The sequence below is a fragment of the Anomalospiza imberbis genome, chromosome 1 (assembly GCF_031753505.1).
Source record: "Anomalospiza imberbis isolate Cuckoo-Finch-1a 21T00152 chromosome 1, ASM3175350v1, whole genome shotgun sequence".
In the NCBI taxonomy this organism is placed as follows: Eukaryota; Metazoa; Chordata; class Aves; order Passeriformes; family Viduidae; genus Anomalospiza; species Anomalospiza imberbis.
The window spans coordinates 62,084,683-62,102,984 of record NC_089681.1 but is presented as its reverse complement, the minus strand read 5'-3'; the positions used below and the strand labels follow the sequence as shown (position 1 = coordinate 62,102,984).

The following is an 18,302-nucleotide window of genomic DNA, read 5'->3' as shown; positions in this document are numbered from 1 at the left end:
CCTTTATTTTATTTACTATTTTATTTACTATAAAACTACTTTATTTGCTATAAAAGCTATAGTAATATAATTTTAGAAAAATAGCATCTTATCTGGTATGCTCTTACACAAATTTATTGTGATAATTCTGTTCAATTTTATTTTCAATAGGCCTGTTTTCTTTCTGATGTAGAACTAAATTAGTCATACACAGTTCCTCTAAGAAAATGTCTCATGTAAGAAGCAGAGAAATTCAGATGGTTTTTCACCACTTCAAATTATGTGTATAGTGCTTTCTTGATTGTTAAATTACACTCTAGGCTAGGTCAAGGTATAGAATAATTTTTATTTTCAAGTGGATGGGAATTAGATGATTTAGAAGCATATTACTGGGTATCAGAGAGCAGGTAATTTTATGTTTAAGCTCAACTAAAGGTTTGTATCGGGTGCAAAGAAGGTTTTTATTAAGAAAAGAGGAGCAGGAAATTGGACCTCTTCAAAACAGATTTACCCAATTTCTCTTACTAAAGTCAGTGAGTGGGTTTTCACAAAACCAGTATCAGCTATTGAAGGACACAGACAATGCACAAGTTAGATCATGATAGATTTAGCATTTGTTTTCAATTGAATGCAATTCTCTTTCTTCCACAGAGGTTTTACAGTATATCCTGTAAAAATCTCCTAAGATATGGAAAGCCTCACTGAAGGAAATTAAAATAGTATGTCTGAGAACATCTTGTCCCAAGTTAAAACAAATAAATTATACATTATCAAAGATGCAGTGTCAGTATATATTTTCATTACTTGATTTTCATATGTAAAATCAGGGAACTCAGAGGACAGTTTTATAAACAAAAATCTCAATCTCAGTAGTTATTGCTGTTTTATTGATAAATTGCCACTTTTGAACTGGACCTAGCTGAATGATACATGTAACTCTTTGTTTGGACCTCTTCTGAAAATCTTTGGAATGGTAGAGAAATACCCAAAATTGTTGATGTTTTAAGAAACTCAGATACAAGATTAGGGACTTAACAACAGGTAAAATGGTCTGTACATAATATTTCTTTTGGAGGTATGCAAGCATTAAGGATAAACATGGCTGTCTCTCAGGTCTCTTGTCTCTCCAGCATTGCATGCCATAACTTTTTGGCAATGAAGCATGACGAGGCTGTGTCTGTGTCCTGCCATCATTTCTCTCTGCCTCCCACCACCTTTGCTAGTGTTCACTGGGCTCACCAGTATAGTTGCATGACCTGGCCACTGAACTGTGTTTCCTACAGCTGTATCTGTGTCAGCCTGCTCTCTGGTCTCTCTCTGGACTCTTTTGTCAGTTGTCCTGGTCTTGCAAAGTATTTTTGGTATGTTGAAGGGGTGGAGTGTCAAAGGGGCACGTGTCAAAGCTGTGAAAAAATTCAGTATTTTCAGGGTAGGAACATGAGCAGGAGAGGACTGTCATTAATGGCAGAGTCCATGAAGTTTTCATGGTGGCTCCACTGTGCCTCCCACATACACAAACAAGAAATACCAGAAAACCCATGGTGTGCTACCTTTGAAAAAAACAGCAGCTTCAAAATCTGCAAGAATGGGGGCATTCTGCACAGGGATGAAGAAACTCAAGTGATGCAGCAGGTTGTCATGGTCTCAATACCAGTTGCAGAAGTGAGAATTTCTTTCCCTATGAACTGTAGTAATCTGATCCTTTACAGCTCAGGGTTGAAAACCACCTGCAGAAACAGTCCATGAATAGGATACATGAGATGTAGAATATTTTCTATTTAACTCAGAAACTTCAATTTCTAGGAATATATCCACTGGTGCATGCCAGGAATAATTCTGCAGAGCAAAGGCAAAGCAAGTTGGTGCTGCACATGGAAAACAGAGGTGCTGCCAAACAGCAGTGCTCTCCCCTCAATGGTGTGATTGAAAAGGAGCCAGCAACTCCTCTTGCAGCTAGGCCAGTGCAGAGGAAGATGCAACACAAGCACTGTTCTGTTCAACAGCTGTGTTTTCCCCCTGTTCACTCATGGTACTGCTGTAGTGAGGAGTAACATGATCTGGTTAAGTGAAAAAGTGATTTAAGCAGGGTGAGCTTAAACCCAAGGCAAACCTTAGCTAGAGCTCTGCAATATGAGCTGTAAATCCTGGCCCCTCTGTTGTCTCTTCTTTTTCCTGGTACTGGTTCTACCAGGACCATGGCCAGGACATCTTTGTCCCTTCTAGAAAGCCAGATGGTAAGGTCATTGTGGTGAGGAGGGCATCAGGAATAAGGAAAAGATTTGAGGGTGCCAGATTTCCAAATATGCAAGTGAAGATCCAGGGACTGCTCTCACACAAGAAGTATGATTTCTTATCTCAGATGTGTTTCATATGTTTGTGGCTGCTGCTTGCTCACGAGTTTTGACCTTTATTGTCTTACATCCCATTGTTCTTGTTCAAATCAAAGTTACTTAAATCTAGAAGCAAGAGATTTGTGGTAGATTTTTTTTGTACCTATCCAAAACAAAGGGAAGCAAGAGAACATTTTTACATCTTTTATTGAAAAGCAGTAAGAGCACTTGACTTGCATTGATAGCTCCCATGAATCTGTACATGCTATTGCAGAAGAAAGAATTGTTTATAAGACAGTGAAGAGACAAAACTTGTGCCTAAGTACTTTTTGTAATACAGCTTTGTACTGAGATTCTTAAAACTTAGGTAGTTAAAGATTTATGGTCAAGTATGTAACTACATAAAACACGTGATAGATTGTCAATAGATTATCATTCTGTCATAGTCTTTTTTTTTTTTTTTTTTGCCTTCTTTTTGATACATTCTATGACTTAAATTTCCACCAAATGCTGTAAATATCAAGAGACTGGTAACAGTTACTCAGATGCATATGCGCTGTGTACTCACTCACTTCAGGTAAGATTTAAAACCCCTTCTCACACTTTAATCATTTAGATATAATCATTTGGGTTTGACTTTCAGACTCGTCAGAAATAAAGTTAATGGGACAACTGACTTTTGTAACTTACTTTTTGCAGCTTATACTAAGACTTTGCTATTAGTTTCAGGGAAAAGCTTTTTAAAATATTTTTCAACTTTTTTAGCCTTACTTTCTTCCAAAATTCTGCTTCATCTCATACTCCAAATTATCTTCAGCTTTCTTCACCTACAATTTTAACATTGTCTTAGGCAAAAGGCAAAAAATTATATTAGAACAGTTAGACACTAATCCATCTCATTTAAAGCACTAAAATTTTTGTCTTTTAATGCCATTTCTAATGAAAAACCGATTGCATCTGTTCTCTACAGCAGTTTTCCAAAGTTTTATGCATCTTGTGGAGGTTATTTGATCTAATATTTTATGCCCAAATCATTAAAAAAAATTCTACCATTCTTCAGTCTCATACTGTAATATTCATACATGCAAAAAAAATGCACACTTTTGCTTTTCTAGTTTTAATCAGCTTTGCAAGGATTTTTGCATTATATTGTATTTCACTCCTACAGGCATAAATGCTGTCCTAACAAGGCAATTTTTCTGTATGCTATCAATTTTCTGAGCAGAATAGATTCTCTGAAACTAGGAGTGTTTTGTCAAATTGTTTTCTCTTAGTACCTGAAGTATCAGTTTTTAATTCTGGAAACTCTTAGACAAGTGTTTTTAATGTTACACACAAATACTATGCATAAACACTTTTGTGCTCTGGTTGTGCTTTGCCACAAAACTTTATTCTAGAGCTGTCAGGTGTATTATATAACTGCTCTGTATTAATTATTAAATCCTTTATTATTTGGAGTAATTATATTTTAATGGCTGTAGATTTCCATGGCTTTTTCTCTTAAAAAAAAGAGTTTTTTTTACTACTGTTTCCTGTAGCTATTCAAACTCCAGATGAAGAAATAAAAGGAAACATAAATCAGAATTTAAAATGAAACAGTACAACAATGACATATACCATATTTTAAGAAAACTTTTTAAGCAATCATTAAAGATAATATCTATGAGTTTCACTTTAAAACTGTTCTTTGTGTCTTAGACAGTCTTCTACACCAATTTCTCTGATCTTAGTAAAATACATTGTTCGTAATTAGTGCTAAAAGGAAATCACTGTTGGACCTTTCTCCTCCTTTTTAATTTTTTTTTTCAGTGGATTAGTACAAAGAGATTACTCAAAATGGGTTAAAACAAGTGGAAGTTTGCTGAAGCAGCAGGAAAAAGGAGTTATTTCTCTGGAACTCTGACTTTTAGCCAGTTCCAGTTGGAGCAGTTTCTTTGTCTTGAATATAGGATCAGCTTACAGGTAAAAAATCCGCAAATCTGACCAAACCAAAATAGTTTTCTTAATTAGTTTTCTTTTGCAAAGATTATTATTTCTGAGGGGTTTTCCCCCTGTAAATTTTAACATCTTTAGATTTTAAAATGAAAAATAATGAAATAGTAGTGGTGATAAATTTTGTAATCAAAGACTAGACTTCATCCTACTAAAATGTACTGGTAGGATATGGTGGAAGTCAAACAACTCTATCAATATGAAAGGTGTGGATCAGGGTGTGCTAAATTCTGAAGTGGCCATCATCTTATGTTTCAAAACTGCTTTGGTCTCATGCTGATGTACAATTCACATATATTTACATTAAAAAATGAAAAAGCATAACATGGAAATTTATAAAGTGAGAAATATCCTTGTAGGGGTCTGTTGGGCAGGGCTGTTACACAAAACATTTCAAATGCTGTTGTTTGAAACCCCACCACTTATTTTTTAGACAGCAGCCTCTCGTGAGCAGGTTCCAGCTCCTGGATCTGTCTCTTAAAGTCTGTGAGAACTGAGCAGGGCATGTTCATTTTTTCTCCTCTTCCAGTGCTTGAGGTCATGGGGTTTCACAGCCTCACCACCTGCCCCTCTCAGCCAGTGCCCCAGGGTCTGGGTCTCTCACACTCTCACAGCATCCCTCCTCCTAGTGAGTAACACAAACTTTCCAAACTTCTCAGGTGGCCTCATGGGCTCAGACAAGAAAAATAGATTTTGAAGAGGAATTTCCCAGCATCCATGACTACTTGTAAAATGCATCTCTGCCCGTAGCAGGGGGGTGGAAACTAGATGATCTTTAAAGACCCTTCCTATGATTCTAAAACACTGAAATTTGCAGCCAGGCACACAATTTCCTCACTCAAAGAAACATGCAGTTCTTGGGTTAGACAGGCATCCTGGCATTGTGTAACACTTCTTGTTCTCTCACTCTCTAGAGTGCAGTCCCTAATTGTAGCAGTGACAAGCTGTCCCTTATGGGAATAGAGCGTACCTCCCTGAGGAAAAGGAAATCCAATTTGTGATCCCATGTGACTTTTGCATGGGGAGCTGATTGTCAGGGAAAGGCTAGAGCTGCAGTCTCAAAGTCTCTGGCTTTTGATGACTCTTTGAGAGACAGCTGTCTTTTTCATCTCAGCAGCAGAAACTGAAACAGTGATCATGGAGGGGGTATTGCTACTTGGGGGCATTTGTAGTCTCCTCTATATCTCAGTAAGGGTTCACTTGTAGTTGCAGGTTACAGCACAAGTGGGCTTTTTTTGCTCTAAAGCTTTTCCTAAATTATTTCCCTACAAGTCCTGAATAAAGTATTTGGAATAAACCAGCCTGGATAACTCAAAACTGCATTTATTGTACAGGAAAAAGCTTTGGCAGCTGCTGTACAACTCATAAGGCAGGAAAAAGCATAGAAATTGCAGTTTGTATGAATGTGTTCAGCACTGCCTCAACTCCCTTGTTTTGTATCTTAGGATAAGGACAGTGGGAATTCTTTGGGTTTGACCCTGAATCATGAAGAATGCTCTTCATGAGCTACAGTGTTTTCACAGGCCACCTGGTGTAATAGCAAGAATGGTTATTCAAGGACATAATGAGTAGCTGCAATCTAACACACATAATATGCACAGCAGCTGCTGCTCTCCTCCGTTTTCAGGCTTGGTAACTGTGAAACTACAACCTTTAAATAACACCCTCTTAACTCTGTAAAAGTTTAAGGATGCAGTACATAAGGAAGAAGCTAGAGCATCTTGGTTTAGGGCCTCTCAGCTGGAGCAGAGCAGGCACAGCCATCTGGGAGGCTGCTCAGCATGCTGAGCCTTCCTCTGCCAGGGGAGGGGGAACACAGCCCTGACAGAAGGCAAAGGAAGGCCCTAATCATATAATCATAGATATGCATCCAAATGTGCCAAAATGGAGTTTATGTTTCTTCCCTGCATGGCGTGAGATCACCAGAAAGCAGGCATGCCTTGCTAAGTGAAGGGACAGCAGCCTTGCTGGGAGGTGTGATTGCTGGCGTGATCCTTTGGTCAAGCACATATCTTCTGCTCTGGGAGACATTTTTATTTCTGTCATGTTGTGCACTTAAGTTTGGTTATCATTTAAGTTAGCAAGGGCTAACCTGCCCTCAAAGGGAGAACTGCATCATGCGGCTCATCCTGTACATCTGAGCAGCCACTGTAAATACAGTGGAAGAGACTTAGCAGACATGTGCAGGTCAGCTGAAACTGTCCACACACCAGGGCTACTGTCAAACTCTTACGCTGTGCATCACCACACTGACAAGAAAAGCCTCTCTGGGAAAAGGTAACCACATCAGGCTTTCTAAGTAACTGACATGGATTTTTAAATTTGTTATGTCTACTGCAAAAAATAATTGATATTACACATTGAATTTAGAATTTCAGTTACATAAGTAAAGGGCTTAGGTAGTTGTAGCAAAACATTTCTTTTGGGTGTGCACAAGAAAATCAAATGAAATGCTAGAATATTAAGCATACCAGAGGAGGAAAAGGTCACCTTGATCTCCTTTCTCATTCAATCACAGTATGTAGCTGGGCTGGAGTCAGGGTCATCCAGGTCCCTGGGGACCCTGTCTTTCCTGTCAGGATAGCCTCTATCACATCATCTGTCATGTTTGTATGGAAAGCTTAAATGCTGAGTTTGCAGACGGAAACTGGGATTAGGTCACTGTCTTGGGTGTCTTGCATTTTTCAGCTGCGTGTGTACTTTACCCTTGTAAATCAGGAAAGGCTGACAGCAGTGCTATTCCCAGTTTTTTCTTCTCTAAATGATACTGCTTGGTGGATTTGATTTAAGTTCATGAGTGACTTTTGGCTTAATTGGAAAAAAAAAAATCTGGTAATTTGATAATGATTCAAATATTTCTTTTGCCAGACTATCCTGATAGTGCACACTGTGCCTATTCAGACTGATTTTGCAGGACACCACAGACATAATAATTGCATTTATTCTTCTTGGATAAAAGGTGTGGATACACTAATGCTCTGTCATCTTGGGTTTCTTTGGAAACACCATAGATTTTTGAAAAGGGTACACTGCACTCCTGTGGTTGCTGCCCCTTACCTTTGAATGAGTGCAGTGTCGTGGTGTATTTTGAATTCTGCCTCATGGTCTCTGACATTTCAGTGCTCTGAAATCAAGCTCAGGAGGCAAGAGAACACAGCCACTGCCTCTCTCACTGCCACCTCCACACCCTGCATGGTCCTGCCTTCAGTTGTCCCTCTCCCGGAGAGACTCTGACAGATGGAGCTGCTGCTGGGCCCTGGGCTGCTGCCAGGGGGGCTTCTCTGCTGATCAGTGGCATCCATGTCCAAACCTGTCACTGCCTGGATGGCCTTTCCAACCTGGGAAGCTCCTGGGAGTTCTCCTGGGAAGTCAGCCCAAGCTTGCACAGGCTGATTCGCTCACACACCCCTGCAGAAAATGGACCAGTGTATGACACAACAAGTAATGAAGTTGAGTTATCATTTATTAATAGAGCAAATGTCTTCTCATGATTGCTGCCTGTAGTTTTATATGTATAATATTGTTTCCCATCGTAAATTCTGAGTCAAGAAAAGCCTGCTAGGTTTGGACTCTGCCAGGAAGTAACTCAGAGTGATAAATGGTATAAATATCAATTTCTGTAGACCATGTTACATTTAGATAAATATTAATATTAAATAAGACATGTATAATGACACCATCTGACTTTAAAGAATAATTTATTTTGGAAAATAAACTCCCAGAATGATGAGGATTTTCGTTCTCTGAAAAGTCAATCAAACAATAAAAGACAATGAACAGTAGAACAGAAAAACCCTTGGCTAGACTAAGATATTGCAGTTATTGCATATCCATGTATCTTAGAATATAATCATACCAGATCCACTTGAATATATATTTTTATTTTTAACTTACTTACTAGAGTTGATTCAAATTACTGACATACATTTCAGGTTATACAGTGTGATATCAGTCAAGATTTTATGCTACAATTATTAAATCCAAGAAAAGGTGTGATCTCATGTGCAACCTCATTTCAAACTATTAGGATTTTATTAAGCATCCTAAGAAACAGGAACTTCTCTGTAGAAGAACTAATGTAAGCTCTGTACACTTGCTTCATCACAACTGTTGTTATGCTTAATGGATGATATGCCTTCATTTCTTTATGTTTGTTTATATGTTTCTCAGTTTCCTGAATGAAATCTATAATGATGGTATTAATTCACATTTAAAGAAATAGTTGTTTTCAACACAGTCTTTATATTTTTATTTCATTATATAGCTCTTTCTTTGATACATAATATATAAATACATAAATATAAATTTTTAGGTGTTAAATCCATATGAACTATATTACTAAATTTCTATTCAGAGCTACAAGTCAGTCTAAAAAACCAAGTAAGTGACAGAAGTATAATAAGGAAAGTGAAAACTAAGTTTAAAAAGAATCAGTAAAAATAATTTTTGAAAGCTCGTAAAAATGCAAATTCTTGAAATTTTTATGGAAGACTCCTCTTGGGCTACAAAATTACTAGATCCTTTTATGAGTTCAGGTTACTTAATTATATTTTATGTAGTACTTGCTTACTTGCTTGCTGTGTCCTTTTGGCAAAATACTATTACTAACATAGTGAAATACCCCCAGGGTTAAGACTCCTTAGCTTTTATTCTGACTCTAAGATACCCTGTTTGGCCTTTGTGTGGTCTGACCTTTCTGTCTGTTTTGCTTTATGGATGACTGGAATATTTACAGCCGGGGAACTGGCTATGAGGCGTAATTATCACTCGCTATTTACACTGCTTTCGTAACTCAAGATTTCCTGTGTGCTGTGTCTATATGTTTCCAAAGCAATGAAATCTAGGATTTCATAAATAAAATACATAAATAAAACTTTAAGGAAATAGCTATGCAGCAGTTAAAGATGAAAGTAGTATTTCTTAGGGCAAAACAAATTTTAAGACTCTAATTACAAGGGTAAAAACTGTCACAGTTCAAAACCTTGCAAAGGTAACATGCTTTTCTTCCTTGAGTCTTTCTTTTCTGGCAGCCTCTGCTGAAGAATAATCTTCTATCTGACCTGACATTTTCTTCCTTATTTGAACTGCAATTCTTAATCTCAACATTTTTGTCTTTAAACAAAGAAATGGTTGCCTGCAAGTGAATGAAAAAGGTTTTGCTCATTCATTATTTATAAGCTTCTATTGTGATTCTTTTTTTTTTTAATTGGAAACTTTCAGCTGGTGTCGGTTATTGCTGATATGTGATAAGGATAACTGAAAAGCTTCTCAGTCCTGTCTGACAAGGGTATATTATGAAAGTTAAGATTGCATTAATTTGCTAAGACTTTTTACATGATCCACAACACGAAATGTTTCTGTATTTATTCTGAAGGAAATTAGCTTTCCTGACACTTAGCTTCATTCAGTATTGTAAAGGCATTTGCGACAGCATTTCGTTATTTGGTAGATCGTTATTTCATGAAACAGCTTTCAAAACGAGTGAGACAGGTAGGGCAGGTTAGCAGAGACTTTGCAGGCAATTTGCACAGGATTTATTGAAACATGGGAAGTGTTCTCAGCTTTGGCATCAGTTTTCAGCCTCCAGCTTAAGTTTTTCACTGTTTGTGTTTGGCCAGTCTTCTTTCCCATGACTTGCTCTTGAACACTCTTGGCCACAGGATTGCTGTCGCTCAGTGCAGCACATAATCTCTTTAGGAGCCTTCCCAGGAGGCAATAGAGGGAATGAGAAAGAAGACCTAAGACCCGTCAGTGACAAATGATTGCTAGGTGACTGGCAGTGTAAAGTGTTAAAGAAAAGCACTCATTCTTTAAAAGAGAGTGTGAGCAGAAGCTAAATTGGACAGAGACAAGCCTCAGGACACCAAAATGTAATGTGCCAGAGCACCCTTCACTCTCTGCACTGAACCTATCAACAAGATGCCAATAGCTTACTAATGGTGAGCTTTAAGACAGGTCAGATGTGTCTTTGAATGTGTGAGTACTTGTGCAGTGGCATGATTTTTCATTCATGTCTAGGAGATTGATTTGAAATTTGAGATTAAAATCTTTCATGGTTTAACCCCAGTCAGCAGCCAAGCCCCACAGAGCCACTTGGTCACTCCTACACCAGCAGGACCGAGGAGAGAATTGGCAGGGTAAAAGCATAGAACTCAGGGGTTGACATAAAGACAGTTTAATAGGAAAAGCAGAAGCCATGCACTCAAGCAAAGCAAAACAAGGAATTAATTCACCACTTCCCATGGGTAGGCAGCTGTTCAGCTATTTCCAGGAGAGCACAGCCCCATGACATGTAATGTTTACTTAGGAAGACACATGCTGTCACTCCAAGTGACAAGGGGGATCCTCCTTCTCATGAGGCCATATGGCCTGAAATATCCCTGTGGTCAGTTGAGATCACCTGTCCCAGCTGTGTTTCACACCAAGCTCCTGTTCACCTCCAGCCCCTTGCCAACGTGTCAGTATGAAAAGCAGAAAGTTCTCGACTCTGTGCAAGCCCTGCTCAGCCAGAACAGATTTCTGTATTATCAACTCTGTGTCCAGCAGAAATCCAGATCACAGCCCTGCACTAGCCACTGTGAAGAAAATAACTTTACCCCAGCTGAAACCACCAGAAAATCGTGCCAAATTTTAGAGCTATTCTTTTCTTCAAGTATTTCAGATGCATATGGACCATGCTTAGTTTCACCTGTTGGCAAACACTTTTCCAAAATTCTTCTGAGATCTGGTGACTAAGTATGCCCTATAGCTGACAGCAGTCCTGTTGAGCTGGGATGCATGAATAAGGAATAATGCTCAGAAACTAAATGTCTCTTTTGTAGGACAAGGTTTAATAATATTGGTTCCTGAGATAGGCTGCTGAGTGCTGATTATGCAGCAAGATTTTCTAAAAGGCTAAGCATGTAATCACTCCCACTGAATTAGGATGGTTAAGCAAAAGGGGCATCTGGAAGACAGTGGGAGAAGGGATTGTTAAACTGATGTCACAGGAAGGTTTAAGGGAGTACAGTGGTTATTTACTGTGTGGACAAGCAGGAGAGGCTGTATAAAAATTTTTTGAAAAGCTTTTCAAGGAGGAGTCATGGAGGCAGCACCTTTTGCAGGCATGGTTTTTCAGAACAAACTATGACCTAGGTACTTTTTAGGCTTTCAGCTATATGTAATACTCTTTTTCTGCTGCTTCTAAATCAAGCATAGCCTGTGTCCTCTAGATGAGAAACCTCTGTGACCCTTAGTTATCTGGAGAATAGTCCATGCTAAGTTTATTAAATTTACTTTACAATTTACTTCATATTTGTTGGAAAATGAACACTCATCACTCGCTCATATGCAAGCAAGAATACTCATGCTTTGTAGTTTGCATGGAATTCTAAGTGTATAGAGAGCTGCAGTGACATAGCAGTGTTCTTAGTTGTGTCAAGCTATGGTAAGCTATTATGAGCTTTGAAATCCTTAATCTTCATTTGGAGCCATGTGATTTGGGCATTGCAATGATGTTAGGACAGACATGTAATTTGGCTTTATGGTAGCACAGACATAGTTTTTACATGAGTACATCCAAGCAGACATATAGGAGTTAACGAATGGATACACATATCAATATAATATTTTTGAAACTTTTTAGGATACAGTAGTTTTTCAGAGGGGCCTTTAGAAACATAAATTGTACTGCTGCTTATACTGATATAAACATTTTTATGTTGGCTTAACCGTATCACTGTGTGGGTTATTTGCAGTCAGACTGACAAAACTGAGGGTGCTATTAGCTTAGTTATTAGTTAGCTAAGCTATTAGCTTAACACTGAGAGTGTTATTAGATACAGTGTCATTGAAAGCATTGTCTACATAGAGGAAAATAAAGGAAATCCATCCGTCCCATCTCTTATGCATTGCAAGTGAATTTCTCTCATCCTTAAATACTCTCAGCAGAAACTGTCTTCATGAGGTGTGAATAAGTACAGTTACAAAAAATGTGGTGAAAATAGAAATTACAACATATAGTGAAAGGAACTGAAATGAAGAATCTAAGAATAGTCTCATCTGGAAATTCTCAGTGTAAGTGGATAACAGTCAAACTGGTAATCGTAATACTGCTATGCATTTTGGTAAGTTTGTTTCATTCAGCTGGTATCAGTTGCAGGACTTTTTTTTTTTATTCTTTTATTCAATGAGAACATATAACTACCTGATATGCTCTTGAAAATCCTCTATACTAACTTTGTGAAATGTGAGCTAATTAAGTGGTATTGAGTCAATTTGCGTGGAGTTGCTTAAAGTGTGCTACAAAATTATGTAATAAAATATGTAGAGAAAAACATTCCAATATACCTGTAAGAGTATCTCATTCTTTGTTGGCATAAGGCTTTCATCTTGACCATATAAGTCATCTATTCTGTGACAATTAATTAGCAATAAGGATTGTTTATAATTCTGTGAGAATTATATGCATAATTTACAGTCACATTTTTCTGGGCCAGTTTTATCTGGGTTGGTTAGTTTTTATAATTTTTTGTCCCTCTTTGAAAGAACAGCTTCAGATTCAAGTTCTGAAATTTCTCAGCTCCTGTCATGGTACTGGCAAACATTATCTCACAACTCCAGTACGTTTTCCCTCATATATTTCTTCTGCATTTTACTGTGAGTTTCAATACAATATCTCTATTATGTTACAGAAAGATATAGTCAAAAATAACAGAAGCACTACAGAAAGAAGCCAACATCATATTCTGAATATTCTAAAAAGCACTTAGTTGGTGTTTCTTTGAACGAGTTCTACTCTCTCCTGTCGTTTTTTGTTAACACTCAGAGGTTTGACAGATATGAGCTACATTATACAAATACTATACTAGCTTTAATAATTCAGAATTTCAAAAGGCAAGTGAAGGGAATGGCATGTAGAAAAGTGAGCCTGCAGTCCCAGCCTTACTGTTTTGACCTGTGCAAGAGAGGAGAGCCACAGTCCTGTCTCCTTGCTTCCTTTAATTAATATTTGGAAGTGGTTTTGTCACTGATCAGCACTTGTGCTTGGGGATCTGAAAAACCAGCAGCTATAGTTGTCCTTGCTGGGAGAACAAAAAATCACAAAAAACCTTTTTGTGTCTCCCTCTCAGCACCCCTGTAATCACACTATAAAATCAGAAGTATATGTTCCTCTCAATAAAAATGTTTTGTTTCCCTCACTGACTAATTTCCACAGTTGCCACTACTTTAAGATGTCAAATATCTTTATGGCTCTTCTTGACTTCAATTAAGTGTGGTATGTCCTCTGTGTCCCTTCCAGTTGGTAAGGGACAAGGCATTGATCATGTGTTTTCCTGGTAGTAAATATTGGGGTTTTTCCCTCCACATTTTTGGGTTTCTAAGTCCAAAAATCTTGCTCTTCAGGCTGCTGTGGAAGCTTGTTTCCCTGAATACTGAGCTCCATTCCTACAAGGGCTAGCTCCTGGTACCCAGGCTAGCTAGTTACAGGACAGGCACATTCTCAGTGCTACTTCACCTATGAAGAAAACCATGTAAAAATTCATAAGTGTTGAAAAGAAATGGCATCATCTGTCACATGAAATAATCACAGAAAAACTTCCTTAATTGCAGCACTGTAATCAGGCTACAGATTTACACTGTTTTTGTACGTTTCTCCACCTGTTATGTGCTTCCCACATCTCATCTAGTCCCAGTAAATTCTCCATACAGCAAAGGTTGCAGAGCAATTACTCATTTCCCTTCTAAGTTCATCAGAGCTGTGAGGCTTTAGCCTGTTGCTGTGAAGCTGGGGCTAGACCAACACTAAGGTGTGTGTCATCCCCTTTTGCTGTCAGGAGATGCTGTGGACTATCTGGTATCTAATATGCCCACCGTATATCAATATGCATCCTGATGCTTTTCTCTCTTCTCTCTAGGTTTTATTTTGATGTTTTAGATCTACAGGTAACCGCTGTCATGCTACAAATACAAATGGAAGTAGATTGGTTCTGGTTTTCACATTAACCATTTTAGCTTTTAGATGACAACTGGGAATATTTTATTTAAGATTGTCACGAATTGATTTGTATATCTATTTCACAGTGAATGTTCAGTCTGTGATAGAAATTATAAACTTATATTCACTTCTAAAGTATGTGATGCCATGCAGATGGGCTTTGTGAAACTGCTGCTAGACACCAAAAGATTTTGCTTTTATTCCAAACTAGTCTTAGGTCCATCCAAGCGGATCATATTCATGGGAAAAACAAATAAGTCTTCAGAACTGCAGACTCCAGCTCTTGATGGAGCTCTTGATGCAATAAAAGCCTTGGACCCTCTGTCAGATTTGCAGCCCAATCTACAATTTCTTGTAGACAATTTTAAAAATATAATAGATATAAAAACATAACAATAAAAATAGTAGTTTGTGTTAAGGAAACTTTCGTTTCCTATGAGCCTAGTATTAGTCAGACTGTAGATTTTACTAAAATAGAGCTAGATGCTCTATTCAGCAGAGCTGAACCGGCAAAATCACTTTGAGTGAGAAAGGAGGAAAGGTTAATGTGGAGCTGTTGGGTGAAATACAGTCTTTCCAAATTTGCCATCTAGCTCACAATCATCAGCTTCCAAAATCAGTGTCACAAATAGGGTCATGAGCTCAGAATTTAAATGTAAATTGGGTTGTGCGTGCCCAGACAGAGAGGCCGGAAAGGAAATTTTTTTCTCTGCTGAGCCAGCTCTTCAAAGAAATCTTTAGCCAATGGTTAAATCTTTAGCCTGTGGTTTGTAAGTCTCATCAAAATGTAAAAGTTTTAGTGTAAAAATGATAATTCAGTAAGCTCTTGCACTTCGAAGCCATACCTAAAGCTCAACAAAAATAGCAGGAAATAATTGATGCCAGATGTTATCAAAAGTGTGGGATAAATGCATTTCAGAGTTCCAGGTACAGTGGTCAAGGCAGCAAACAAAACAAATTCCTCTATCTGCATCCTATATTCTGTCAGGTACAAGAAGGCCACAGATGTGAAGACAGTCCCAAAATACCAGATGAGACTAACTGTAAAATTTAAACTTAAGTGTGCGTTGGCTGTAATTATGTAACACAGGGTGTTTTGCAGTCAGGGTACTAATGAGTTGCTAATTCCCAGTCAGAGTAAGAGACTTTATTCCCAGCTTATCTGCTAACTGGCCAGTCTGCTCCATACTGGCTGGAGCCTGCCACCATGACTCTCCCGGGAAATACTTCACAAAGCAAGATTTCCTAGTTGTTTAAATGGGAGGGGAATGTGTGATTTAGCTCTGTGTGTTCTCCTAGTAAAAATATCCCACATAGTGTGAACCAGTAAGAAACTGTGTGATCTTTAAGCTGGAGATGACTGTGTCCAGTAGAAATTTCCTGACTATGTAAATGAGGTTTACATTTCTTTCAAGTGCCAGAAATGTTTCTTTTAATGATGTTAACTGTCTCACATCCTGATTTAATTATTCATACCATATTCTTTCATATTTCTTTTCCTTTTGACATGCTGTCAAAAAAAAATCAGTTAAATAGTTGAGAACATGTGAACTGCCATAAACAATCACTCTTGTTTGTTTCTCTGCAGAACAAAAAGAAGTAAAGGTGGGAGAATACAATGCTGTGGATGACACATTGGTAATAATCAACAACAGCATCAGGTTCCAAGGTAGGAGACAAAACTGGAAAGAGGTACAGGAGTGACATGGATAGCTGTATGTAGTCTGTAAGACAGTGTGCTCTTAAAAAACTGTTTTAGGATTTTTAATATCAAATGCTCTGACATTGTAGAAAGTGAAAGGGAAAAATGCTTTAAAAATAGAATTCTGAACAGAAAATTACAGTGTTTTGATATCATATACTTGGGTTTTATTCCAATGATAGGGCAAAATAAATTTATATGTGTAGACAAATGTTCTTAGATATTTCAAGAAGGAGGTTCTTCATCAATGAATAATGTTCTATTTCATCCCCATTTCCCACTCCCCCAAGGTCATCTCACTTGAGGGATGCTCTCATGTTCTGTGTTTCCAGATACAAGGAGGAGGTAGTTGTTTTTCTTTGGGAGGTGTCTGTTAGGTAGTTAGAAAATAGATTTTCAAAATACCAAGGCTGGCTTTAGCATGGCCCATGGGAAACAGGGCCAGAGAGAGTTTTCAGACCAGCGGCACTCTGAAGATCCACAGCAGGCATATAGCATTTCTTGCTGTATCTTCCTGCCATTTTTTATCTCTTGCTGCTTCAAATATAACATGGAGACTTTCTTGGCCCTCAAGCAGCTGGAGTGCAGGCATACCCATGGTTTTAAAAGCCCGTGGTCATGGCAGCCAGGTGTGAGCTGAAATGAGTTTTAAGAGTATCTCCTGTTGAATATAGGCATATACATGATTTTCAAAGCTAAATTTTAAGATTTAATCTTAAACTCTGCTATGGTGCAGTTCAGTGAGAGAAAGTGAAGTTGGCTTTGTGAGTTCTGTGTGGTTTTCCCCTGGGACTGGTGAGGTGGATGAGCATCAATCTGTTATACTGTTGTACTCTAGTACACCTTTCTCCAATGTCCCAACACCCAAGGTTTGCATGAGCATGGGTGGAGTTTCATTGCATTGATCTAATTCATGACTACTTATCCATTGGCTGGAGCTTTCCACCTTTCCTTTTGATATCCCTTGATGGACTTAAAAGAGCACAGATACACAAACTTCTCATGTGTCTCTGGAGAATGAGGCTTTGGAAATGAAGAGTGCAGAATCTGTCCCACTTGCCAAGGTCTGGGAAGCAGCAGATTATTTTTACCTCAAGGAGAAACTAATGATGTGGTTTAATACTGATTCAGTCCATTAATTTCCAGAGAATTTATGAAGTATGAATCAAGTTACAGGAGACAGCATTTGTTCATAACTTCTTGCCTTTACAGACAGTATATGATGGGGAAAAGTTTCTGTACAGTCTTTTTTTCAGGACAAGACCGCTAAGTCTTGTTCTGACCACACCTGAAGGTGGTCTTTCCACCCATAGCATGTCTTATGGTAGTCTTGAGATATGTATTATATGACTCAAAGTGAATCTTTTCCTTTGACTCATCTTAGCTTTTCATTGAGACAGTTGTATATTCAATGTGGAGGACACTAACTTCCAGTCAGTATAAGAAGCCTAGTAGCTTTTAATATTTGAAATAGAGAGTAGTAAAAATGTTCCTATTTAAACCATGGCATAAAATTCCACAGCAACAGGAAGCAACAGGATTGAAGGGCCAGTGCAAAAACAAGAAAATAAATTTTGTACACTCATTGTGTGTTTATATTTAATAAATATAAACCATCAATATACTCTGTAGAGTGTAGAAACAGTAGGGTGAAGTTTTATTTTTTAGTTACTAGTTCTTTTAACTCAGGCATGTGTTTTATTGTTTTTTTGGCTTGCTACTTGACTAATTTTATGAATTTCCATGGACTGTAAATACATGTAATATGGAGGAAAAGAGGAAAATCTCAGGTAATTTTCTCCAATATTAAATCAACAAATGGACCCTTCACTTCCACCTTTTTGTAATCATCTACAGTACTTTTTTTCTGAAAAGTTGGGCATAAAGGCCAAAGGATATCAAGTTTCCATGGTCTGAATAGTTTCAACTTAACTCTTAAAGGTAAAGCTATTTTATTTTGTAAATCCTTGAATATTTATTTAGGTGCAAGGCAGAAAAGTGGATGTAAAATTTAGCCATGGCAGCTGCTAGTCAGGTACTCATAGTTCCACTTCTGCAGCCGTGCTGTGAAAGGAGCTGCTCAGCCCTGTGGCCCTTGCAGGCCCATCAGAGAGCCATTGAGAAAGGACAGGCTCAGGAACTGCACGCAAATCTGTTTCTGGAGGAAGACAGGGATGCAAAAGGTCTTTTGCCAATCTCCTGCACCAAGGAGAAAATTAGTAAGCAGGTGAAATGGAGTGTGGGAAGTCAGGGATGCAGAGCTTTATTGCACTTGTTGGAAAGTGATTCTCGTCATTAAACCAAGAAGCCTTTAATTAGTTGG

General features: G+C 38.0%; 1 protein-coding gene across 2 annotated transcripts in view; it reads left to right on the top strand.

The window, feature by feature from the left end:
• GABBR2 (gamma-aminobutyric acid type B receptor subunit 2) overlaps positions 1-18,302 on the top strand; it is a 454,194-nt gene that overhangs the window by 279,121 nt on the left and 156,771 nt on the right. For both annotated transcript variants that reach the window (XM_068194855.1, XM_068194863.1), the window contains one exon: positions 15,866-15,946. In XM_068194855.1, the coding sequence (XP_068050956.1) occupies positions 15,866-15,946 (81 nt within the window). The remainder of the gene's footprint in view (positions 1-15,865; positions 15,947-18,302) is intronic.